The 24,611-nt window shown below is 46.8% G+C and overlaps 1 protein-coding gene and 1 long non-coding RNA gene across 2 annotated transcripts in view; both read right to left on the bottom strand.

Annotated features, from left to right (window-relative positions):
• Window positions 1-17,616, bottom strand: part of LOC140694807 (uncharacterized) — a 134,713-nt gene extending 117,097 nt beyond the window's left edge. Inside the window, exons 1-5 of the mRNA XM_072957866.1 lie at window positions 17,340-17,616; window positions 9,913-10,072; window positions 6,555-6,728; window positions 5,963-6,102; window positions 1,306-1,524 (exon numbers count right to left, since the gene is read on the bottom strand). Coding sequence (XP_072813967.1) covers window positions 1,306-1,524; window positions 5,963-6,102; window positions 6,555-6,697 — 502 coding nt within the window. The 5' untranslated portion in view covers window positions 6,698-6,728; window positions 9,913-10,072; window positions 17,340-17,616. The remainder of the gene's footprint in view (window positions 1-1,305; window positions 1,525-5,962; window positions 6,103-6,554; window positions 6,729-9,912; window positions 10,073-17,339) is intronic.
• Window position 17,617: 1 nt separating this feature from the next.
• Window positions 17,618-24,547, bottom strand: LOC140694813 (uncharacterized). The gene is made up of 7 exons (XR_012070451.1): window positions 24,414-24,547; window positions 22,555-22,683; window positions 22,079-22,211; window positions 21,638-21,691; window positions 21,167-21,363; window positions 19,289-19,398; window positions 17,618-17,892 (listed from the first exon to the last, which is right to left on the bottom strand). It is a non-coding gene; the product is annotated as an uncharacterized lncRNA (long non-coding RNA).
• Between the last annotated feature and the right edge of the window lie 64 nt (window positions 24,548-24,611).

Genomic DNA, 24,611 nt, shown 5'->3' with positions numbered 1-24,611 from the left:
CATCCAGAGCCTGCTAGGTGGGCTCTCGCAGGTGGGACTAGTGTCCCCTGTGCTTCTCACTCACAGGGCTGGTCTAGACATTCTTTTTATTAATTCCCTAGCATCTTCTCCTCCAACTTACCAACAACCAGAAAGTAGGATCTGATCTTAGGTAAGTTCAAGAATCACAGAGCACCACCTCCAAAGCGGGCCCGGTAGCACATGCCAGGTCTTCTGACCGCCACCTGTGGGACCACCATGAGCCCTCTCCAGACTCAAGGACCGAGGCCGTAGGCCGGGGGGACACAGCTTCCCTCACTCACCCCAGCAAAGGGGGACCACGTCTCGGCAAAGGCATCTCACCCTCTTCAGCCCGAGGGAAAACATGATAGATATACGGGGAAACAGAGCAGAAGGTGGGGGGTAGGCAGCCCAGAAGAGCTCATCTGTACTTCCGAGGCAAAGTGGGGCCATTGACTTAATCACAGGGACAAAGTGGGAATGAACATTTCCCTGCTCTGTCCCATACACCGTGATACGCCTTTCCCTGCATAAGGAGTTCATTAGGAAGTCCCTGGCGGTGTTTCTGATGTCCTAACTTGGCATGGTGGCTGTCGGGCAGGAAGAGACGGCCTGAGCTGAAAAGGTGCTGGGCCTGGGAGGCAGGTGACAGCGGCTCCAGCCGCAGCTCAACCAGCGCCTCGTTCTGCCTCTCGGGGCTCAGCATCTCATCTATAAGCAAAGGGATGAGCATGTACCAGGACAGGCTGCGCAACAGAAATGAAATGAGAGCCATGTAAAGAAAGTTTCCCAGTTGCCACGTTTAAAATTTGAAACAAAGAAACAAAGCAACAAACAAAAAACAAATACTAGAATGTGATTTTAAGAACAGATCTTACTTAATCTACTGTATGTAAAATACTATTATTTTGACATGTAATCAATATAGGAAGTAGAGAGATAGTTTATGTACTTTTACTAGACAAGCCTCAGCGTCTGATGTGCATTTGACCTACAGTACATCTCAGCTGAGTCCAGCCTCCTCCCCAGTGCTCCTAGCATGTGGCTTTGGCTACTTTATTGGACAGCAACTCCAGGGGTCCCACCATGTTCCTGGCTGTAAAGCGGGAGTAATTGTCCACAATAACCCTAAAAGGATCTCTCTGAAATAAAGGCGGATTCACTTTGAAATGTCTGGAAACCGGCGGGCTGCACCTCCCTCCCCCCTTGGCTACAAGACAGACTTCTTCCTTGCTGATCCCTTTCTGGATGTAGGGAAGCAATCCAGCACACAGCCAAGGTGGACTGGCTTCCAGGTAAACTTACCTGCTGTCTGTGTCCAGTCCCATGAAGTCCTCCTTCTCAAACGGGATGCAGGGGAGGGGGATCTTGTCCCCAGAATTCTTGGGGCCACCATCCAGACACTTGGACTTGAGCAAGATGAAGAGTGACTCAGTGAAGTCCTCGGTCCTCTTCTCCACCACCCTGCAGTACTCTTAGATTGAAGGCAACGTCGGTGCGTGTCTGCTCGGATACCTCCCCATGCTGCACAAAGACAAAAAGCTGAGAGTCATTAAGCGATGCACCATACAGCTCCTCTGCATGTGGAGCTTCTCGAAGGCCTTGGCAGAGAGACATTCGGTAATGGTGACAAGGCCCACGACCTTGGGGTGTTTCTGGAAGACGCTCCACCGATTCTCGGGCACATAGCGGTGCCTGTAGTGGATACAGAGTGTCCACTGGGAGCCACAAGGGCTGATATGGCTAACCGAGGTGAGTAGCTGATAGATGCAAAAGAAATTCTCCTCTGAGATGATCTCTATGGATTGGACCACAACGGGACGAGTCTGGTGGTCCTCAGCACACTGCACGTAGTCAGGGATGCTCATGTTGCAGGCCCTGCCGAGAGGGGAGAGGAGATCGAGGTACATTCTCTGCTGTGTGCTACGGGCCCATCTGGGTTGCGGTGACCTGGTGTGTACCAGCCAGAAGACAAGGGAAGCCAAAGCAAATCCAAGGGTACAGTTTGTCCTCAGAGTCTGCATATGGCTACTGTAGCTCGGATCACATTACCCAGCTTTTGGTCTAGGCTTCCTGCCTCTGCAGAGAAAGGTCATTTCTTATTTTCTATTTCCAAGCACCTAGCAAGGCCCTGATGCAAAGTCACTGCTCAAAAATGCTGAATAAAGAAATGAACAAAGGAAATGCTTCCCCAACCCCCTTCAGCAGAATATAAAGAGAAGGACCACAGTAGGATCAAAAGATCTGGATTCCTATTCAATTTATTTGAACTCCTAAGCTTCATAATAATGGATAAGAAAACTTGCCTTGGGGTAGAGGGTACTGTTCATTGGTGGAGCACATGCTTAGCATGTACAAGGTCCTGGGTTCAAACCCCAGTACCTCATTTTAAAAAATCAAACAAATAAATACACCTAATTTCCCTCCTGAAAAAATATTTTTTAATTCAAAAGTCAAAAAACACCTTGCAATTGACACAACATTGTAAACTTGACTATACTTCAATTAAAAAAAAAGCCTTGCCTTACAAGAATATATCTGGATTACGGATGTTTGAAAATGTAAAATGCATAGGGTACCACCTGCATAAAAGGAGGTGACTGTACACATGTTCTATCCCTCCTTTATGAGTTATACTTCCTTTGGGGAGGTTATAATCTCTCAGAGCTAATTTTCTCAGATTAAAAAATATAAACATTACCTGATTCTCAGTACTGCTGAAGAATCAGATAACTCTATGAAAGCATCTGACCCACAGAGTTTACTCAATAAATGTTTGTTGAATGAATGAATAAACAAGCAAAGTGAATGCTGCTCCCTGCCACAAACCATCATAATGGTACTGCCTGGAAATCCCAAGCCCACGTTCACCCGACTCTGCATTAACAATGTGGGTGACCTGGACAGGCCTGCGTGCTTCACGAAGCCCCAGTTTAATCGTGAATAGAAATAAGGGCAATAACACAAACCTCAAATTGTTAGTGAGTCAGTAATGAATTGTACCCCAACACTGCATGATGGAACCATTAAGAAAACTGGGCAAAGGGCCCATAGGCCCTCTCCATATAATCTCTTACTACCACATGGGAATCTACATTACATCTCAAAATTAAAAGTCTAATATTTTAAAGAGGTTATCGAAGTTAGGTGAGCTCACTGTCTCAAATAAGGAACACACAGTACAAATAGGACAATGCCCAGCCCATGAGATACACTCAGTTAACATTCCCACTGAGCCCACTAGTCCCTCCAACTTCAGAGCAAGAGGATGGGTCCTCGTGGCAACAGGCCACAGCACCTGAAGCTAACAAAGCTAATGGTGTCCACTTAAAAGAGCCCCTGTCACCACCCTTGTTCTAATTTTCTATTTGTAATTTTTTTCTTTTCATTAAATTGGAACTCCAAATTGCATAGAATTCTTACCAGATATCATGATGGCAGCCCTTCAAAACCTGACCACAGAGATCATGATGGCAGCCCTTCTTGGTGAAACAATAAAATGAAAAGCCATTTCCACAAGACCTCTGTGTAAATCTACTAGGGAACTTCATCCTGGACTGAGGAAGAGGACTGGGGAGTAGGGGGTAAACTGGGACACGGAGAAATATGGGCCACCTGTCCCACAATGGACTTTAGACTCACCCTCACCCTCCAGGAACTTCTAAATACACACAGACAGAGTGCTATGGACAAGAATTTTTTTTAAACAAATCCCTGAATCCCTAGCAGATCTTGTTTCTACCGAGACACAAATGTCTTATTTGTATAATGTTTCACAGAAGCCTTAAAATATTATCACCCCAACTTGACACATCAAGAAACTGAGGTAGAGAAGTTTATCACATTCTACAAGATTAGAGAGAGGCCACGTCAGACACCGTATTTAAATCCAAGTCCCTGCTCCGTTGCTCACACTAGAAAGTGTCACATACTGCCTCTTTCCTGCCCTCTCCCTGCAATAAATCTCTGAAGAGTCTTTTCTGTGTCACCTGCAATCAAAATCACATCAATTTTTCACAAAGAGCTATGTCACTCCTTGGAGGACATACCAAAATCTAAAGGGTTGGGTTGAGAGGAGATATTTGCATTTTCTGTTTCTCAAAGGAAACATGGCTTTAAAAGAAACTGAAAAGTATTTATCTAGTCTAAGCGCTCATTGTGCACAGAAAGAAACGGAGGCTCAGAGGAGAAGAGGAAAGGGCGTTATTAACAAATATTGCCTCAGTGCAGCACTAAGCCAGCCCTGGGCACTTCTGGGGGAGGATCTGGAAGGCCCAGGAAAATGAGTGTTAGAAAATAGAAAGAGAAGAAGAATATAAGGTCCCGTCTCTACACCACCATACCATGAATTTCCACCAAATTACCCAGTATGGGTGCAGCCAATAGTAAGGTTGTCTAAACAGGTTATTGAAACCTGGAATTCTCAACCATAGTGGAAATTCCAGCATTTACTGTGCTTTTTTCCCAGTTCAATCATCAATTCAGTGGGCATTCTGTACCAGGGACTACACGAGACCTGGAGTTCTCCCAAATAAAGATCTCTATTACCACGTGTGCAAACCACATAAAGGCAACCAGAAGAAAAGCGCCCACAGATAAGATGGAATTACTGAAACTGAAAGCAGCCAAAGAGCATATATTACTAGGAAAAATGGTGCTCCTATAAATGGACTCATGGACATAGAAAGCAAACTGTATTTAGCAGGCAGGAAAGGAGGGATTAACAGATACAAATTAGTAAATATAAAATAAATGACAAGGACCTGCTATATAACACAGGGAACTATATTCAATTTCTTGTAATGAGTTATACTAAAAACAATCTAAAACATATGTATATACATATGCATATGTTTATAACTGAATCTCTGCTGTACACCTGAAACTAACATTGTAAATTGACTACACTTAAATAAAAAATAATTTAAAAAATAAGTAAAAATAAAAGCAACGCCATTAAGAAAAAATAAAAGAACACTCTAATCCCCTGAGCTGTAGGTGGTGGAGAATTCTGGTTGTAAACACCAAGTCCACTGGATCACTCCAGCAATGGCTGTCACTCTTTCTGACCATCAGAGAGTCACTTGCTTCACTGAGGTTTCTTTTCTCTTCTGTGAAAGGCTACAGCTGCAACTAACGATGTATAGAATCTCATCATTCACAAGCCCAACAAGTAGTGAGGACTTCCCATGGGCCAGGCTCTGGACAGAGGAAAATATAGGGTCCGAAATATATTCATGGGTAGAAGAAGTTTGTGCCATAAAGACGTTAATTCTTCCTGTTTTGATAGACAGATTCATTGCAATTCTGATTAGAATTCCTACCAGATTTTTCTTGGAATGTAACAAGTGAATTTATGGTCAAGATTAGCCAAGAAATTTCTTTAGAACCACCACTGGGGAGGGGTGGATAGGTCATTAATTTCCACTGCTCTTTCTGAAGTGATAAAAACGTTCTGGAATAATAATGGTTGCACAACTGTGAATATGCTAAAAGCTGCTGAATTTTACCATTTAAATGGATGGAATTCATGGTGTGTGAACTATATCACAATAACGCTGTTATATGAAAAAATATTTCTTGACAAATATTTTTCTTTTTATACCACTAGTCTGTCCCACAATTTAAGAAAAACAAAAAACCAATACAAACCAAACTGTGCCAGGAGTTCTTTAGGACTGCAATATCCCTGGGTCTCCAAGGCCTCTGGTGATGCTGTTCCTGTTAACACACACTAGCTGGGCTGGGCTAGCTAGGGACTGTAACTATCTTTTTAAAATTGACTGTCACACGTTTCACCCTTGGAGAGGGAAGGAAGGAGGATATCACAGCTTCATGCCTTCAGCTCATTTTTAACAGAACCAAGCCCTGCTTTCACCACTGTTAATCCCTCTCACTATAAAAACACGTGACATCAACAAGCACCGCCATCATAACACCTGAAAGTGTTCAAGATACTTACCTGCGGCAGAAACACTGAGGGAGGAGACAGAAGCTTGCTCAGCACTGATGCTCCCTTTTCCCGACTCCACCAGGTGAAGCTGGGCGCTACAGCCAGAGGCTCTCAGTCCGGGGAGCAGCACACACGCCACTGAGCTGGTCCTGAGGGAGGGTGAAAGGGAAAGGAGGGCAGCCCTAGGGGGGAGGGAAAGGGGGGGTGCGGGCTGCAGCCCCGCTCGGAGGCCAGCCCCAGCCCCAGCCCAAGCCGCCCGCCCCGTCCGGGTGTGCAGACCCCGCCCGCCCGGGACACAGCCCGCCCATTGGTGGGGACGGGTCGGCGGCCTAGGAGAGGAAGCCCGGGAGGGGAGGACTCGCGGGCGGAAGAGGGGAAGCGGACGCCAGCCGCGGACTGAGGGGAGCCCGGCTGGGCCAAGAGGCGCAGGGGCACACCTGGCCCTGGACAGCTGTGGCCGGGGCGCCGGGGCAGGTGGCGCGGGCAGAGGGGTCTGGCCCGAGCAATCCAGCTGAACACACGCTGACTGGCGCCCTGGGGGGCTGTGACACGCCGACCGCCCTCCCGCAGCCGCCTCACCCCTTTCCCGATATCCCCTCACCTTGCACTTCCACAGCCAGAGGCCCCGGCCCCAGGCAGTAGCCAAAGGCCTACAGGGCGACAGAGCTGAGAAGCCATTGGGGCCGATCCCCGGCTCGGAGCTGGAGCTTCCAACCCGCGGTCCAGCTGGCAGCAACTGCGCATGCGCAGGAGGGCCAGCGATCCGCTCTGGGTCCTGAGAGAGAAGGGGAACCGAGGGAGGGAGAATAGGGGAGGAGGAGGGGAGGTGGGGAAAAGTGGAGGGAGACACATGGACAGGAGGAGCAGAGGGAAGGCAGTTATCTGGAATTGGGAGGGGAGTAACAGAGATGGGGAGAAAGCGTTTTACCTCTTGTGGCACCCCGAAGGAGGCAGCAGTCCTGCCTATACACCCTTCTCTTACCCGTCATTGCCCACAGATCATATTTTACGTCCCTGGCCCAGCCCTCCAGCTAAGGTCTCTGCAGAAACCCTACGGGTATCATACCCGTTGCCCCCACAAGGAGCTAGGTTTACTGTTGCTCAGGGAACCAAGCACCCGCAGGTGTTGTTTCTCAGAACTACCTTGGGAAGAGTACATATTCCCCTTTTACACGCTGGGAAACAGGCAGGCACGATCTCTGCCTTAGCTCCACTGTCCCAAATGTTGGGCTGGCAGGGAGCGGGAGGTAAAATGTCAGAGCCCCAGAAGGAGCAGACTGCCTGAGTGTTGGTGTAGAGTCCCCATCCCTCCTGGGTAAACCACACCCCAACCTCGGGGAATAATCAAGGGCTCACCGTAGGCCCCTGTGTGTGGGAGAGCTGCCCTCAGTCCCAGTGTCCAACTTGCTAGGTAGGTAGAAGTGTTATTGAGTCCAAATTCATTCTCCTCAGTGCAGGACAGGCCAGTAAGTTGGGAGACCAAGTGTTGGGGCATGGAATAGCAAGTTTCTGTAGACCTAGATGGCAAACTAATGTCCTGGAAAACCATCTCCCCAAGTCAGAATTCAGGCTGCTTTCCTATGTGCTTGGTTTTTGCAAACTTCTTGGTGTAGGAATTCCTTCTTGTTAGAATCCTTTGTTCTTGCAGCTATCTCCCTGGGTCAGATCCCTGTAAACCTCCAACAAAACAAACGTTATTTTCTATTCTGCAACGTGTTATCTTTATATGATTGGAAAAGTGTTAAATACCCTTAAAGGTCAGAGCCTTCAGAATAGGCTCTCCTGTATATTTTAGGCTCTAGGCAACATTGTTTTACAAGCAAGAAGAAGCCTAGGAGACAGAGCACAGGGTTAAAGTCAAAGGAACAGATCTAATATGGAGTCAGATTTCTTCTTTTCTATTACTGTGGCAGAAGCCACTTGAGGATTTAAATCCCTTAAAGTTAAAAATAAGTAAAACTTTAAAGGAATTTACATACATTGGTGGGAACTTGCATAGCATATCTGGAAAAGCACACAAAGGATTGTAAACATTGGCATCTCCAGGGAGGCATGTAAGAACAGAGGATGAGGGAAAACTTCTTTCACTTGAGTATTTTTTGCTCTGTTTGAATTTTTTTAACCATATGCATATATTTCTTTTTCAGTTAAAATAAATGTGTAATGGAGCAAAGGAGTAACTAGCTCAGCAAATACAGCAGCCATAGACTCACTGAGTCATCATTTTCGATTTAAGCCAGGAAGCATTGATTGTCTCTCTCCTATGTGCCCAGTGCTGTTTTAAAACTCTTTTATATATTTTTTTAATAAAATAATAACATGCTATCCCTCACCCCTGCTCAGGGCTGGTGGGAAACCAACTGAGTTTTTATTGAGTTGTTTTCCAAGGAGTAGAGATGAGTTATAAACAGAACACAACTTCAGGGCAAAACAGGCGGACTGGTTTTCCAGCAGGCCAGATAGCGATGACGGGTTTTCAATAGAGGCGCACAGAGGCTGAGAGAGAAAGCCTCCAGGACCCTACAGAAAGCTGCCCACAGTGCCTTCTCCATGGCACTACTGAAATAGGAAAGAACAAATCTGACTCCATATTAGATCTGTTCCTTTGACTTTAAACCTGTGCCCTGTTTCCTAGGCTTAGTCTTGCTGTTTCTGCACCTTTTGTGAAACAATGTTGCCTAGATCCTGAAATATACAGGAGACCCTATTCTCAAGGCTCTGACTTTGAAGGATATTATCACTTTTCCATTCGTATAAAGATAACAAGATACAGAATAGAAAATAACATTTGCTTGTTGGAGGTTTACACGGATCTGACCCAGGTGAAGAGCTGCAAGAACAAAGGATTCTAACAACAAAGAATTCATACACCAAGTTTGCAACAACCAAGCATTCCCGCTTCCCCTTTTTAATATAAGAAGAGCCTGAATTCTGACTTGGGATGATGGTTCTCCAGGACATTGGTCTACCATCTTCTCCGCTGGCTTTACAAATTAAAGCCGCTATTTCTTGCCCCAAATCCTTGTCTCCTGATGTGTTGGCCTATAATGCACGAGTAGAACAAGCGTGGACTCGGAAACACAAACATACATTGAAAGTACGCATTTGGTATATTAAATGACCTGCTTCCACTCGTATTCCTGAGGTTTTCTTCTCTTGACCACTCCTACTATATTTATGAAAAACCTGTCATGTGGACACATTTCCTTCTCTAGCCACTACCCTTCCATGTAAAAACTGATGCCAAGAAGGCAATGGAAGTTGCTAGAAGGTATTACCTGGCCAAAAAAGAGCAGAAGTGGGTTCTGGCTGATGTTCAGGAGCAGGCCGTGGCACCTGACAAGATGTCATAAGTACGGATAGACAGCTGGGCACCAAAGGAGAAGCTTCTAAACTTCCATGAGGGAATTGTTGGATAGGAAGGAACAGTCCCAGACTATAGCTCTGATCCCACCACGAGCTTCCTGGGCAAGGCTGGGCAAGTCATTTAAATTCTCTAGACCCTTGCTGTCCAACACGGGAGCCACCAGCCACATGCAGGTTTATGATGTTATTCTGTAGCCAGACAGAATTATAAATAAACACTTTATTGCAAAGGGTCAGCAGGTATAATATTTAAAAACATTATTGGTTATCTTGCCCTAACAAGTTATTTTTGTATGTCTAGCTTTCTGTGGGTTGTAATGCCTGCAACTAATGTTTCCCTTACAGTGAGGTATTTTGAAATTATAAGTTACTGGACACAGTACACTCATATCACAGTTGAAAAAAAACTGATCTAAATAAGCAAGGTGATCTGACTTAGTAGTTATGAGCAGGGGCTCTGGGGCCAGCCTGCATAAGTATTAATTCTCACTCTCCCTCCAGGGAGTTCTGTGTGAATCTTGGACAAATTATTGTTGCTGTTGTTGTTGTTGTTGTCATTGTCATTGTTATTATTTGTGCCTCTTTTTCCTTACCTTTTAAATAGCGAGGAAAATGTAGACTCTATCCCCTACAGTGTTGGCAGGATTAAATGAGTAAACGTCTGTGCTGCCCACTTCCCTGGGTTTCAGCATTCTCCAGGCAATCAGTGCCAAACGCAGTGGCATTCTCCACTGTCTTCGTCAGTCTGGGATTCTGTAACAAATTACCGTGTGTCGGGTGGCTTAAACAACCAGCATATTCCTTATGGTTTGGAGGCTGAGGCTTTCAAGGTCAATGTATCTGGGAGAGGATTGCCAGCTCGAAGATGGCTGTCTTCCCACTATCTTCATGGCCCAGAGAGGAGAGAGAAGCAAGCACTTTGGGGCCCTGTATAAGAACACTAATACCATTCATGAGGGCAATACTCTCATGACCTCATTTTATCCTACTAATCACCTCCCAAAGGCCCCGCATCCTTATATCATCAACCTGGGAGATGAGGTTTCGACATATGGATTTTGAGGGGATGCATTCAGTCCACACATCGGCTAACTCTCCCAAACATGCAGTCATCAAACCTGTAGCTAATTTCAAAATAATGTTTATATCTCTCTGCCCATTTCCATTCCTACATCTACTAACACTGAAGCCCTGCTACATTTTATTTCTTATTTTCCTTGTAGAGGTTTAATTGATTCCTCTAACTCCAAGGATTCGCTCACTCCAGTCTGCTTGACAGCCCTGCCAGGTAGGACTTCCTTAAAACACCTTCCCACTTCACCTGGTTGTTTTTTAGGTGTAAATGTCAGAATTCTCTCCACACCCCATCCTAGACCTTTAATCCCTTACACTACCGCTCACTATGTTATTTTCCTATTACCACTGTAACAAATTCCATTAAGCTTAATAGCTTAAACCAGCACAGACTTATCAGCTTATGGCTGTGGATGTCAGAGATCCAACACAGTTCTCATTGGGGTAAATTCAAGATACCAGCAGGGTTCCTTCCTTCTAGAGGGTCTAGAAGAGAATGTTTCCTTTTTTTTTTTCCAGTTTACAGAGGTCACCCACCTTCCTTAGCTTGTGCCCCTCAACTTCCTCCATTTTCATGGTCAGCAGCCTTTCTGAACATTGCTCCATCGCTACACCTCCCTCTGATTTTAAACTCAGCTGGGAAATATCCTCCAATTTAAGGACCCCTGTGATTACATTCAGCCCACCTGGACAATCCAGACTACTCACCCTATTGTCTCATCTCAGGATCCCCTTGTCCCATCCCACTCAGGCAGTATGTATGTGGCTGTGACATTCACCTTGTGTAACATTTCCTCATGAGCAATTTATGGTTCAAGGCACTTATAAGTGACTTTTTGTTTTTCTTCCTTATCCTTTCTACATTCAGTTTGTCTGGTGAGATTATATGAATCCTTTTTATTTGTGCCCCTGCACTAATCTATAATAATGTATCATGGGTTTAAAGGCTAACTAATAGACAATTTAGGAGACAGAAATCCTCTAAGATTTTTAATCCTAAAATATCTGTCATCCCTTTTGCCATGTACAGTAACATGTCACAGGTGGCTACCCTGTGGCTGGGGAGGGACATGATTCTGCCATCACACTCCCCTCATTCTTACCAATGTGCTGATCAACTAACCAAGGATCTATGCTCTCCAACTCACTCACTTCCTCCTCCTTTGCATTGACTATCCTGTTCCCACCGCTTCCTTCATTCACCACATCAGGATTTCATGACCACATTCTCCCCTAAATGAAATGGGTATCTTGCATCTCATGCCTGACAGCTGTTCTTATTGTACATGCACACACTGACCTACACATAATCCCGTCCATCTCTTTATTTTCCTAGAATCTTCCAGAAGAATCAGTTCCATGATGATAATGATGATACTGACAATGATGACAGGGGCCTCTCAAGGATTCTGATAAAGAGGGAATCGATAAAGGGAGGGAATCATTGCAAAATTGCCCCAGAAACAGGCTTAAAGGTAAATAACTCTTATAGTGTTTAATGAAATTGACTAATATTTAACTATTTTTAAGACTTTATATCACTGAATTTAAAATTTTAACGGGAATTTTCATTCACCACTAACCAAGATTCAACTCTGGGACCAAAATCTAAGGATTTCTGTCTTCTAAAAAAGTGTCCACTAGCCTTTTAAACACGTGATCCTTTTAAAAAGTTTAGTGCTGGGCTGAAAATAAGCAGGATTCATATAATCTCACGAGACACAGTGAATGTGGAAAGACTAAGAAATAAAAATAAAAAGCCATTCATAACGTCTTGAACTTTACGTTGCTCACAGGGGAAAATGTTTGCCAATGTGTGTGTCACATCAACATGACGACTGAGTGGGATGGGGAAGCTGATCTTCCTCATCAGTCATTTATGCTGATTTGTTAGATGCCAAAACAGTTTCCTCATTGAAATTGCTTCTAACAAGTATGGAAGAATTTAGGTTCTACCAAAAGCAGGCTGAACATTTTCCCCTGCTTTCAGGTCTCTGGACTGAATGTCCCCACAAGAAGGACATGATTATGTTTCATAGGGAAGTCTTCCTGAGAAGCAACAGGCTTTTCTAGGGCAGAACTGCAGGGCCCCCCATGGAGGGCTGGAGGAGGTCTAGAGGGGACACTGGAAAAATAGCAGGAGTGAATTCAGATACTGCTGCTCAGGTCGCCAAAGACAGCATTGCTATCTCTAAGGATATGACATTCTCCCAAATTTTCCATGAGTGAAGGAGCCTGTGAACACTAAGCAGGTTGTTAAGACACAGCAGCACATAATTTGCGTGACAACACAATTAGAGTATGATTTGATATTTGCAAAATAACTAGCCCATTGTTCTTTGAAACTGCAGCAGTAGCAATAGAAATAAAAAAGACTGAGCCGTCTTGGAGACAACAATCAATAAACAATTCTAAATCTGCAGAATTCCTTGACAATATTCAAGCAATGAGCTAGATGTGTGCTGCAGATACCTCTTACTGCAGGGCTCACTCCTGCAAAGCATAGAACTAGTTTCTCAGCACACAGAGGGAACCAAGTCAAGATTCCTAATCTTTTGAGATTTACTAAATGGCTGGAAAGATCAGACAAGTACATACAGGCAAATATGATTAAATGGAATCAAATAATATCAAATGTGATTTGAGCACAGACGAAAGAGAAATTCCTTTCACCTGGGATCTAGAGAGACTTCTTCAGAAAATGTGGCTCTGGAGACGGCCAAAGACATGGGTGGAATTTTGGCAGAACAGGATGTAAGGAATTTAAAAACTTATTCTATAATTCATATAAAAATTCAAAGGATCCCAAAAATCCAAAACAACTTTGAACAAGAAAAACAATGTTGGAAGACTTGCACTATCTGATTTTCAAACTTTTTTTTTATAAAGCTACAGTAATCAGAAATTAGGGTGTTGGTGTAAAACAGGAAAATAGAATAATGGAACACAATAGAATGTTCAGAACTAAACCAAGACTTATACAGACAATTGATTCTCAAAAAGGATGCTGTGGAGAAAGGATCTTTTCAGCATGTAGTGCTGGAACAATTAGATAGTGATACGCAAAAAAAAAAAATGAACTTTGATTCACACCTCACAAAATATACAAAATTTACCTCAAAATGGATCATAGATCTTAATAGGAAATCTAAAACTAAAAAACAGCTAGGAGAACAAGCATAGGCTTAAGCTTTATGGCCTTGGGTTTGGCAAATTTTTCTTTGCTATGACACCAAAAGTATCATCTATTTTAAAAAGAAACTGATAGAGTGAACTTTATGAACATGAAGACTCTTCAATGCTCTTCTAAACACTGCTAAGCAAATGAAAAGACAAGCCATAGACAGAAGCTATTTGCAGATCATATATCTGATAATGGTCTCTCTTTGTATCTGATCCAGAATAAAGAGGTCTCAAAATTCAATAATAATTCAAACACCTGAATGAATGAGGCCAGAAAACACACTTCAGTAAAGATATCCAGATGGATAATAAGCATATGAAAAGATGCTGATTAAAGGTGTCATTAATGATTAGAGAAATACTTTTAAAAACCACAGTGAGATACTAGTTCACATACATACTAGAATGAATACAGTTAGAAAGACTGACCTTACAAGGTGCTGGCAAGGAAGTAGAGCAACCAGAACTGATACACACCACGAGGAATTTACAATAGTACAACCATTTTGGAAAAGTCTTTAACAGATTCTTTTAAAAAGGTAAACACCTATGTACCATATAATCCAGACATTCCTCATCTGGTGCTTTAGAAAGGAAAAGCATATGTCCATACAAAGACTTATAACCAAATATTCACTGCTATTTTATTTATAATAGCACAAGTTGTAAATAACCCATGCATCCATCAAGAAGTAAATGCAGAAAGAAATGATGGTCTATACAAACACTGCTCACAATAAACTCTTCAGTAAAAACTCAGCACTAAACAATACTCTACTATAAGACAAATAAGCTATTAATACAGCAACACAGATGATTCTCAAAATAATTACACTGAATGAAAGAAGTCAGACAACATAGAGTAGATACTGCATGAATCCATTCATATAAGGATCTTGAAAATGCAAACCAATATGTTGTGATAGAAAGCAGATCAATGGTTCCCAGGGGAAGAGACGGGGAGGGAGGGAGGGACAAAAAAAGTCAGGAGAGAAGCTTTGTGGGTGATGGGTATGTTCACTGTCTTGAGTGTGGTCATGGTTCCTTGGGGATATTCTTACGTCAAAACATATTAAGCTGTACACTTTAAACGTGTGAAAATTATTTTGCCAAGTATACCTCAAAGCTGTTTTAAGAAAAAAGGCACTTTAGTCCTGATCCACCTCAGCGCCTGATTGGAGTGACATGATCAGTCCCTCACACTGTCTGCCTAACGGGAAGGTAGAAAAGCTCTCACAGAAGATAACATGGATTTTTCATTTGCAATGTCTGCCATGTAATAAAGAATTTCTAGACATGCAACATGTCCAGACTATATGACAGATAACATGAGAATAAGGAGCATTAGACAAAGGATGCAAACCCCAGGTGATGTAGGCATCAGAGTTACCAATAAAGGCTATAAAATACTTTTAATATATTCAAGAAAATAAGGAAATGATGGGAGAATAGATAACAGGGTAGAGACTTTCACCAGAGAAATATACTGGAATGTATTTTTAGGAAAAATCAAACTGATACTCTAGAACTGAAGCTTTCAGCTCTGGAAACAGGTAAACAGAGCTAATTAGGATCCCTTTTAAGTAAAACTTTCAGTAATTCTGGGTAAAATATAACAAAAAAGTAACACAGAGCTAACTATGGAAAGAGAAGTTCCCTGATGACAATACAAAGAGGACACTTAAAGCCCAGAGTGGTCATCTTGTGAGCTGATGCCACCGCACCCTGGAGGGAAGGGGTTTTCATCTGCACATAAATAAGGATACAATGTCCATGTAGGAAAAAGGGTCCATACCAGATGTAGAAGACTCTTCCTCTATATCTATATAGTCAGAGACAGAGATGTAAAGTGGCAGCAGAGGTCACAGTGACACAGGGCCCTGGGCCAAGGAGTGTGAGCACCTCTGCAAGCTGGGAAAGGTAGGATGATGAATCCCTCCCAAGAGCCTAGGTGTGGAACTTAGCCTTGGCCACTCCTTGGTTTTAGCCCACTGACATTGACTTTGCACTACTGCACCCTAGAACAGTGAGAAGATGAATGTGTATTGCTTTAAGCCACTGAGTCTGTGGTCCTTTGTTACAACAGCAATAGGAAAGGAACTCAGGAACCAATATGAACTTGAACCACAGGCTGCCTTCTGTGCTGGCAGGGAGTCCTTTGTCTCTGATCCTGGGGGAGTGTCCTGTCCTCTGGCAGCATCCACAAACTACCTCATGCTAACTTGGCAGTTTGCAGAGGGTTAAATCTTATCCCTGCACAGTTCTTGATATTTAGTTAATAAAAATGATGGTGTCATCATGGGTATTTTTCCATCTTTTAAATACCCTTCAGTCTTCTAATAAAGCTACTTCTAATTAAGAGACCATGTAAATAGTTTTCAATCTTCATAATAAATAACTGTGGTTTTATCTGGTTACTTAAATTATGAATAATAATGTTCACATTTGTAAAAGTTATTAAAATCAACATTGTTTAATGAAAATATCATTTCTTTTCGCATGAACATGTATTAACTACAAGAAATGTTCCATGCTTTCTTCTACGATTTACTGTTAGAGCCTTAAAGAATAATATTTTCCTCAAAAGATATTACGGCAAAGGGATTTCTTTTGGTGGAACTGTTCCGGCATCAAATCTGGTGCATGTCTCAGGCCACTGGCAACATAGAGATGATAGAAATTAGGAGGCATTATAAACACAGAATCATTTTTAAAGGAATTAAAAAAACTGGATGTGTGTAAACAAAGAATCAGGGAATATTCTGGTGAAATAAATGTATTTTTCAGCTTAAGCAAGACATGGGGTGAATAAATCTGAAATGAAAAAACCACCCAGAGATTAGCAGCGAGTCATGCATGCAGTGTGAATGATCAAAACCAAGTTGTTTCCAAACCAGTGTGCAGGCTTGATGCCTTCATGAATCAAATCTGTGTGGCACCAGGCCACCTCGAATACATGTTGATGAGGTATTTATAAGCCCTTCACCATCCCAAATCAAAGCCCACGCACGAGCCACAAGACCATCACCTACACATTTGGAAAACACACAACATGGTGAATAGCACTTTTCTTGTTCAGTAGCCGGTGGCAGCGAACTGTCAGCAGACAGAGATACAGGGACACAGAGGCACCTCCCCTCACTCAGCTGATAAACTTCCGTGCATCCCTGGGGACAGGATTGTCATAAAATGCACCATGGATTGATCCTCCTCCTAGGAAAGGAACCGTAGTGCTGTCATTAGGTTTGAGCAGGGGTGGGTGGAGGATCTCAGAAGAGTTGTTTCAGCACACCAATAGAATTCTTGGCCACCGTGACCACGAAAGACAAGTCCCCTGCCATCCCGGTAGGCACTTGGGCTCCTGACAAAAGCTGGGCTCAGTAAAGGGTTGAGTAGAAGGCACAGACCTGAGGGATGCCCCAGCAATAGGCAGGAGGTAGGGCCTGGTTTATACTGCTCTGGGTGTATCCCAGACTCATCCGAATACGAAATCAGAAATTTGCAAAACAGCAGAGCTGGGGTGGATCATCTACTCCAGACTCCTCACCTTACAGTTAAAAGGGTGGCAACCCTGACAGGCAAAGCAACGTGCTAAAGGCAGAGCGTGGAAGTGGCAGTGCCAGATGAAACGCAGCGTGCAACCCCCGTTCAAGGCCGCTGACTCTGACGACGGGGCCAAGGTTTCCAATGAGGAGAATAAGACAGTGTAAATACTTTGTTCCCCCTAAAACCCCAAATGTTTTTTAAAGGCACAAAAACTCACCTTAACTAGATCTCTTCTGAGGGGGCTCTCTTCTGCTTCTTCGTCTTTCTGTCTCCATTTCCCTCTCTCAGACACAAACACATTCAGTTTTGTGAAAGGGGACTTCCTTCCATACAAAGACAGACTTCACATCTTCAGAAAGATACCTGAGAAAGCACGTTTCTCAATTCAAGTCTTTGTGTGAGTTCTGGGCAACTGGCTTATTTTCTAGAACAATCGGTAGTTACAAAATCAGGAAATCATCTTCCACAAAGGCAGAGTTCTGGTCCGTGTTGATAAAGTTGGGGATGTCACATTTCATGAGTCTGTTCGGCTCCTCCTCTGGCCACCTGCTGCATCTGATGGCTTCCTGGAGCCGAATAACACTGTAAAGGGCTATGGTAGGGATACCAGCTTTGGCCTTGTCCAAGTGGTCCACTTCATTGATGTAGCAGTGAAAGAGGGACCTAGATTCGTCATTGCACTGCCAGAGAACACCTTGGGCAGCAGCGGTCTTCCAAAGTCTGACACAAAGCTGTTGAGTCTAAATCTCTTCTCGGGAGACTCTGCATTGCTACAAAGAAAACCAAAATAAAATATCGTTCACAGTGTAGCTCGGTGACCTGAAGAATCATAGTTTTTGCCATCTACTGAGAGTAAATCCCTGCACAGAGCATGCTGACATGCACTGGAATTGAAAGACATCACTTCTGAACACATAAAATTAAACTCAAGGCAAAAGTCTAAAGTGAGGGCCCATGGACCATCCTAAAAAGACATCGTTCCCTGAGAATCCTCAATATTGGTGCCTCGCACACCAGTGTTTCTCCGTGGGACACTCAGATCTCTTCATCAGGATTCGTTAAAGTGCTTCTTAAAATGCAGAATCCTGGGGTGCACACCCTCAGAGTCTCCAGAGGTAGCGACTGGTAGTCTGTATTTTCATAGCCACCAGGATAACTAAACATGCTCAGGTTTAGCACCGCAGTCTACATCGGGTCACCTGAGCATCGACAATTCTGTCTCACGGGATGGGGGGTGCCATGTGTGTCAGGGTGCTGTCCTACCCATGTGTCTCCCCTGATTCTCAGAACTGACAGTGCTGCCCCATTGGGCACGAAATACCACCGTTTCACAATGCATACGCAGGGCGCCCGACTGAAAAACAATCAGTGATAGGAGAGGGGACAAAACTCAGCTTCCTGTTACCTTGTTTCACTTACTGTGGGACGAGTGATCAATTCAAGGGTAATAAATCAGTGAATGAGTGAATAACATGACTCGCGTTAGTCCCACGAGTGCCTGGAAGAGCAAGCCTGGGCACATTGAGAACCATAACAGCCCATCTACTTAAATGTCATCCTCCACAGATCTATGTAAAGGTTACTTCCACCCAGGCAGTGACTCCAGAAGGGCAAGAATCATGTATGAACACACTCTCAAATCCAGAACAGAACCTGACAACAATTAGGCTCTGGAGTCTGTGTTTAGCGAGTGTGGAATCTCAGTGATTCCAGCTCTTACACCTTGCCTTCCCATCCCACCACACACGATATGGCCCTTATGTCCAGTTCTCCCGGGGCTGGGGCCACGGAACCCATTTATAGGACTGGAAGAATCTGATCATTTAAACCATCCCCCAGATTATCATCAAGAGTCACCTGCATTTCAGGGATCAGTAATCCCAGAAGCTTTGCAGTTCAGGCAGCTGAGGGATTTTTATATCAGCTCTGTCTTCTACTGTGACTGCCTGGGTGACATCAGACAAGGAATTCTGAAAAGCCTGAACTTTTCCTTTCAGGAATAATCTAATTAACAAATCTCGTTGACCACTCAACAAATGTGATGTGAAGATCAATGATTTTACACAGGAGTACAACATTCACTAGGTCGTGGATTTAGAATCAGAGGAAAATCATTTTAGAAAGATTGACAGAATGTAGCTTTAATGCGAATTTAAGTATTCTTACCTTTCAGTAAATCATCTTCCCCTACTTATCACTTCACCCAAGTTTAAAAGATGTCTGAGAACAGGGATGAGTGTGCCAGCAATCTGAGACCCAATAACCTAAAATGTCACCTAGGAAAAAGAGGGGAGTAACACATTTTTAAAAAGCATGGCAAGGATGGCGGGGCCATCCCCAACCCCAGACTAAGAAGCTCTGAGTAATAGCTTTCCTGCCTGCCTGGGGCATCAGCTGATGTGAAAATCCACCCAGAAACCTCACTGTCCAGCAGCTCTTCCATAACACAGGCTACACTTTCTCAGAATTAAGAATTGCGTCCAGTAACCACTTCGCTGAAGAATAAAGACAAAGGAGAACAAGAGAGTTCTGCCCCTCCCAAGGGAGAGCCCAGACCTCGGGCTGCATGCACTGCGCCCACCTCCCTGGAGAAGAATAAACTGGAGAAGGGCGTTCTGCGAAACTGGGGCAGCAAAGGTTGAGATGGGAACAAATTGACCAGCTGGCCAGGGACAGCCCCCTCCGTCGCTGCCTTGGCGGCTGCCTCAGCCCTCTCAGCCCATCCTGCCCACCTCTGGTGGCTAAGCTGTCAGGGAAATTGCTTTGCGATCTGGAGCAACAGAGGCTGCCCACAGGCCAATCTGCGGAAAAGATGGGCGCTAAACCCCCAGCTCCCGAGTGACAGGCTCCATACCCCCGCCAACACCCCGACGCCCCCGCACCCTACCGCAACCCCGGGGAAATATGACCCGAAGAAGTGTGACCTGGGAACGAGGGGCAGCAGAGGCCGCCCCCACGTCAGGCCTGCAGAGAGATTGGAGCTTATCCTCCAGCTCTCCAGGGGCAGCCCCTGTCCTCTCCACCTCCTGATCTCACCGCGCCCACCTTCCAGGAGCAATCAGACCAGGTGTGGGGTGTCAGGCGAATCTTGCGCCAGAGAGGACGTCCCCAGGCCAGGTCAGGGGAGAGGAGAAGAAGTGGCCCCATTAGGCGGGGCAGCCGGCCGTCGCAACTGCCTCTGCCCCTTGACCGCATCGGGCCCGTCTCCCAGGAGCAAGCTGACCTGGAGACGGGCATCCGGCTTCTTGGGCAGCAGAGGACGCCCCCAGGATTGGTCACGGGGAAGAGGAGAGCAAATTGACAGGCTCCGCGCTGCAGGTCTTCTACCCCCGCCATCGCCACCCCCGCACCTTAAAGGCACCGCCCAGGGCGCCCCTCCCCCAGCAGGCTGAGTGGGACAGGTGCGTCTGGTGACCTGGGGCAGGAGAGGCCACTCCCACACCAGGCCATCGGGGAGACGGGAGCCAATCCACCAGCTCCCCAAGGCAGCCCCTACCCCCGCAGCAGCCACCACTCTTGCCCATGACCTCACAGTGGCCTCCTCTAGGGAGCAGGCTGACCTGGAGATGGACGTCCGACGAACTTGGGACAACAGGGACCGCCCCCAGGGCAAACCATGGGGGGAAGTGGGAGCAAATGGACAAGTTCCATGGGAAAACCTGCCGCTGCTGCCACCACCCCCAAAGTACCAAGTCCAACTCCCGGGGTCAGGCCGACTAGGATACACGCGTCTCATAACACAGGGCAACAGCGACCGCCCCCAGGACAAGACGCGGGGAAGATGGGAGCAAATGGTCCGCTCCCCCGCTGCAGGCCCCCGACCACCGCCACCCCTGCACCCTGACTACCCTGCCTCCCGCCCCCAGCAGGCAAAGTGGGACAGGGGTGTCCCGGGACCTGGGGCAGCAGAGGCCGCCTTCAGGCCACGCGGTGCAGACATGGAGCTAATCCACAGTCTCCTCCGGGGCAGCCTCCCTATGCCTGCAGCCACCACCTTACCAGCCCCCTGACCGCACCGCACCCATCTCCCAGGAGCAAGCTCACCTGGAGTCGGACCTGAGGCAAATCTCCGGCGGCAGACGTCGCCCCCAAGCCAGGCCGTGGGGGAGAGAAGAAATGGAGCAACTCCCTGGAACACATCCCCTGCCCCTGCCGCCTCCGCCGCCGCCTCCCAGGAGCAAGTTCATCTGGAGACCCGCGTCCCGCCTCTAGGGCAGCAGAAGCCGCCCCTGGCTCCGCCTCTGGGGAGAGCGGAGCGAATTGATCGGCTCCCCCGCGGCAGCCTCCCTCCCCCCGTGGGTCCCGCACCTTAACGGCCCCGCCCCCACTCCGCACTCAGCAAGCTGAGTGGGACAGGAGTGTCCGGCGACCTGGGGAAGAAGAGGCCGCTCCCAGGCCCAGCAGCCGGGACAAGGCAGCTATTCCACCCGTTCACCAGGGGTAGACCCGCTCCGCCCCTCTGCCGCTGCCACTGCCTTCTGACCTAACCGCCCCACCTACCAGGAGCAAGCTTACCTGGAGTGCAACATCTGGCGAATCTCCGGCGGCCAAGCCCCACCCCAGGCCAGGCTGCAGGGAAGAGAAGAAATCGATCGGCTTGCCCGGGCAGCCTCCCAACCGCCACCGCCGCCGCCGCAGCCCAAAAGCATTGCAATAGCCTACCGGGGTCAGGCTGACTGCAAGGATGTGCACTTGCCTTCTTATCCTGGCCAGGTCCCTGAGCACCTCCCTGCATCCCTACACTCCCTGCACCTCTGCACCCCTGCTACTCTCTGCAATTCTGCATCCCTCCACCCCCACATCCCCTGAAATGCCTGCGCCCTCCACAGCCCCTGCACCCCTGTCACCAGTTACACTTTTGCACTGCTTACACTCCTGCACCCCTGCATGTCCCACACACCACCTCTTGGGCCTTTGGCAGAGTCTCTGCTGTTAGACCAATGCACAGTGACTCACTCTTTGCCAGTATATGATGCATCAGTGGACGTCAGGGGTTGCCTGCAGGAAGGTACATGTTCCCGGTCACTAGCCTGGGCCACTAGGGTGATCTCTGTGAGGTCACCCAGGACGGGTTCAGAGATGCTGTTCTCTGGGAAGAGAGGAGTTGAAACCGGTCTTGAGGGCAGAGCTGTGCTCACCAGGCCGTCCACGCTTCATGTTTTACACAGGGCTTCGGAGAAGTGAAATGGATCCGGCCAAGTAATACCGGCCTGCTGTGAGCCCACCTCAGTCCTGGGCTCTGAGTCAGACCGACTGGCTCCCTCAATCAGGGCCCAGTTTGGGCACCTGAATGGTCCCTTTGAGGCATCCCAACAGTTCTCAGGATGAAGTCTGGCTGCTTCCACCCCATGGCCCTCCCTCCTACTGTGCTGGCCTCAGGAAGGTTCCTTATATGGGGAAGAAGGCAGCCCACACCCTACCCCACCCCTCACCTTTCTCTAACCCAGGCTGGTGCTCTCTCTGCCCCTCAGAGTCTGGGAAGCCATCCCTCTTCAGTTATGTCCCTTCTGAGATGGACTTGCTTCCACTCAATTCTAGGCGAGGATGCACCATGGAATGCACTGGGTAAGAGAACCAAAATAAATAATTTCTTCTGTGAGGTTGTCTGTTTATCTACTGGGGCTGGGCTGTGTGTAGTTTGCTACAGCTATTGGTGTGAGAGGCTAAAACAGCCTGTGTGTCCTTGTTTTCATCTCCCCGCTGTCTTTGGGTTTTCCCTAGACACTCCTGAGACATTTACTTCTGTTAGTATTATTCCTGTTATTACACACGGGCCCTACTGACATGGAGGTAAGGTGTTGGGGGAGCGGGACAGAGCAGGGCATCTGCAGTCCTGTGATTAGTTCTCATTGAGCCTGTGCCCTGAGCTGTGACCTCCACAAGTGTGTCTCTTTCCCCCCACCCCAATTTGGGTGACACAGAAGGGATTTCCCTTCTCCCAGGTTGGTTAGGCTCTGGTAAAATAATTTCTCATTAAAAAAACAAACAAAAAACAACTTCCCCCAATGAAACAGAATGTTCTGGGTGTATTTCAATACAGTTATTTTCTCCTCTCCAGGCAGGAAGCATGAGGAGTTATCCTCTGACCTTCATTCTGAGAACAGGACACGGTCCTGGATGTAAAATACATGAAAAAGAGCATGGGGCCCCTCTGACTGGCCCCCTGGAGTTGTCACACTCTGATTTCCCCACACTGAGCCTCCTGCTGGCCTCAGGGACCTGTTAAATCTGCCTGCCCCCAGGGTTCTTACAAAAGCAGGTTCTGCCTTGGGAGCTGTGACTCTCCAAGCCTGCCCGCTGTTCCCTTTGCAACCTCTCTGGGTTGGAAGCAGCTTTCCCCCTCAGTCTTCTGGGATCTAAGAAGAGCAGTGGGTTTGCAGCTCCCTCAGATTTGGTGTTATTTTCAGGACAGGAGGAAGAACTTCTGAGCTCCACACGAGCTGGACCAGAGGCTGGAATCCTCCCTTCCTCTGCCACCGTGCAATCAGTGGCTGTGGTTCTAGCCGAGTTTCTGAAGATGTGGACTTAAACACACATATCCCAGCCCTCACAGGAGCACACAGTCCCATAAATCCCCCTAGTTTCCACTGGTAACTATGGAGCCGATGGGGACACGGGTTTCGGGACCACAGAGGCCTGACTGCACGACTTGCTCCGTGGCCTATTTACGTGGTTGCTCCGGGCCTTGTCTGAAGTGGCTTGTTTACCACACCTGGTACGTGGGAAACACAAAATAAGTACTAGAACCTTCACTTTTTCTCCCTCCAGGGCCTTCAAACGTAGAAAGTAATAAGTGAACTCAGACAGCCTAGTCACCACAATGAGGTCCGTCCAGCCTGGCTCTCCTGAGTGATGGGCACTGACTTGCACCTTAACTCGGAACAGTAGGGGAACTGCCTTCCTCTAACTGGGCCTCTCCCCACACCAGGCACGCCCGCAGCTCAGACGGGGCCAGCTCCCCAACTGAGGTGTGTGCTGGTGGCTTCAGTGTGACCTGGCCCTGCCGGGACATGAACCTGCAGTGAGTGAGGTGGAGGGTCGGGTGGAGGGGGGTCCCTTCTGGGGTGGCAGGGGGCCCGGTAGCACCCCTCCCAGCCTGGTGCCTGGGGCTCCCTAACACCTCCTACAGCTCCTGGGTTGGCTCCGGTCCTGGCCACTCCACACACCCTCCCAGTATCTTTTCATTATGACCCTTTTCTGCTTTTATCAGCGAGAAGTGGCTTCTGTTGCTTGTTCAGTGAAACAGTACATCGGGAAACCAGACTACTTCTAACATCAGTAAAATACCAACCTCGGTCAGCTCGCCGGGCAGGCCGTGCAGCACAAAGGCCTGAACAGGGCTGTGCGAACGGCTTACGTGAAGGGTCCTCAGCATCTGTCTTCAGAGATACAGAAGCTGATGGTTCAGGTAAAACCTCAGGGTGGGATTGAGGAATCCAAAGCTGGTTGGTTTCAAAGGCTAACTGGTCAGACCAGACCCCTGAGCTGT

Source organism: Vicugna pacos, unplaced genomic scaffold (assembly GCF_048564905.1).
Source record: "Vicugna pacos unplaced genomic scaffold, VicPac4 scaffold_104, whole genome shotgun sequence".
NCBI lineage: Eukaryota > Metazoa > Chordata > Mammalia > Artiodactyla > Camelidae > Vicugna > Vicugna pacos.
Note: the sequence above shows the minus strand (reverse complement) of the source record. Positions and strands in the feature narration are given on the sequence as shown.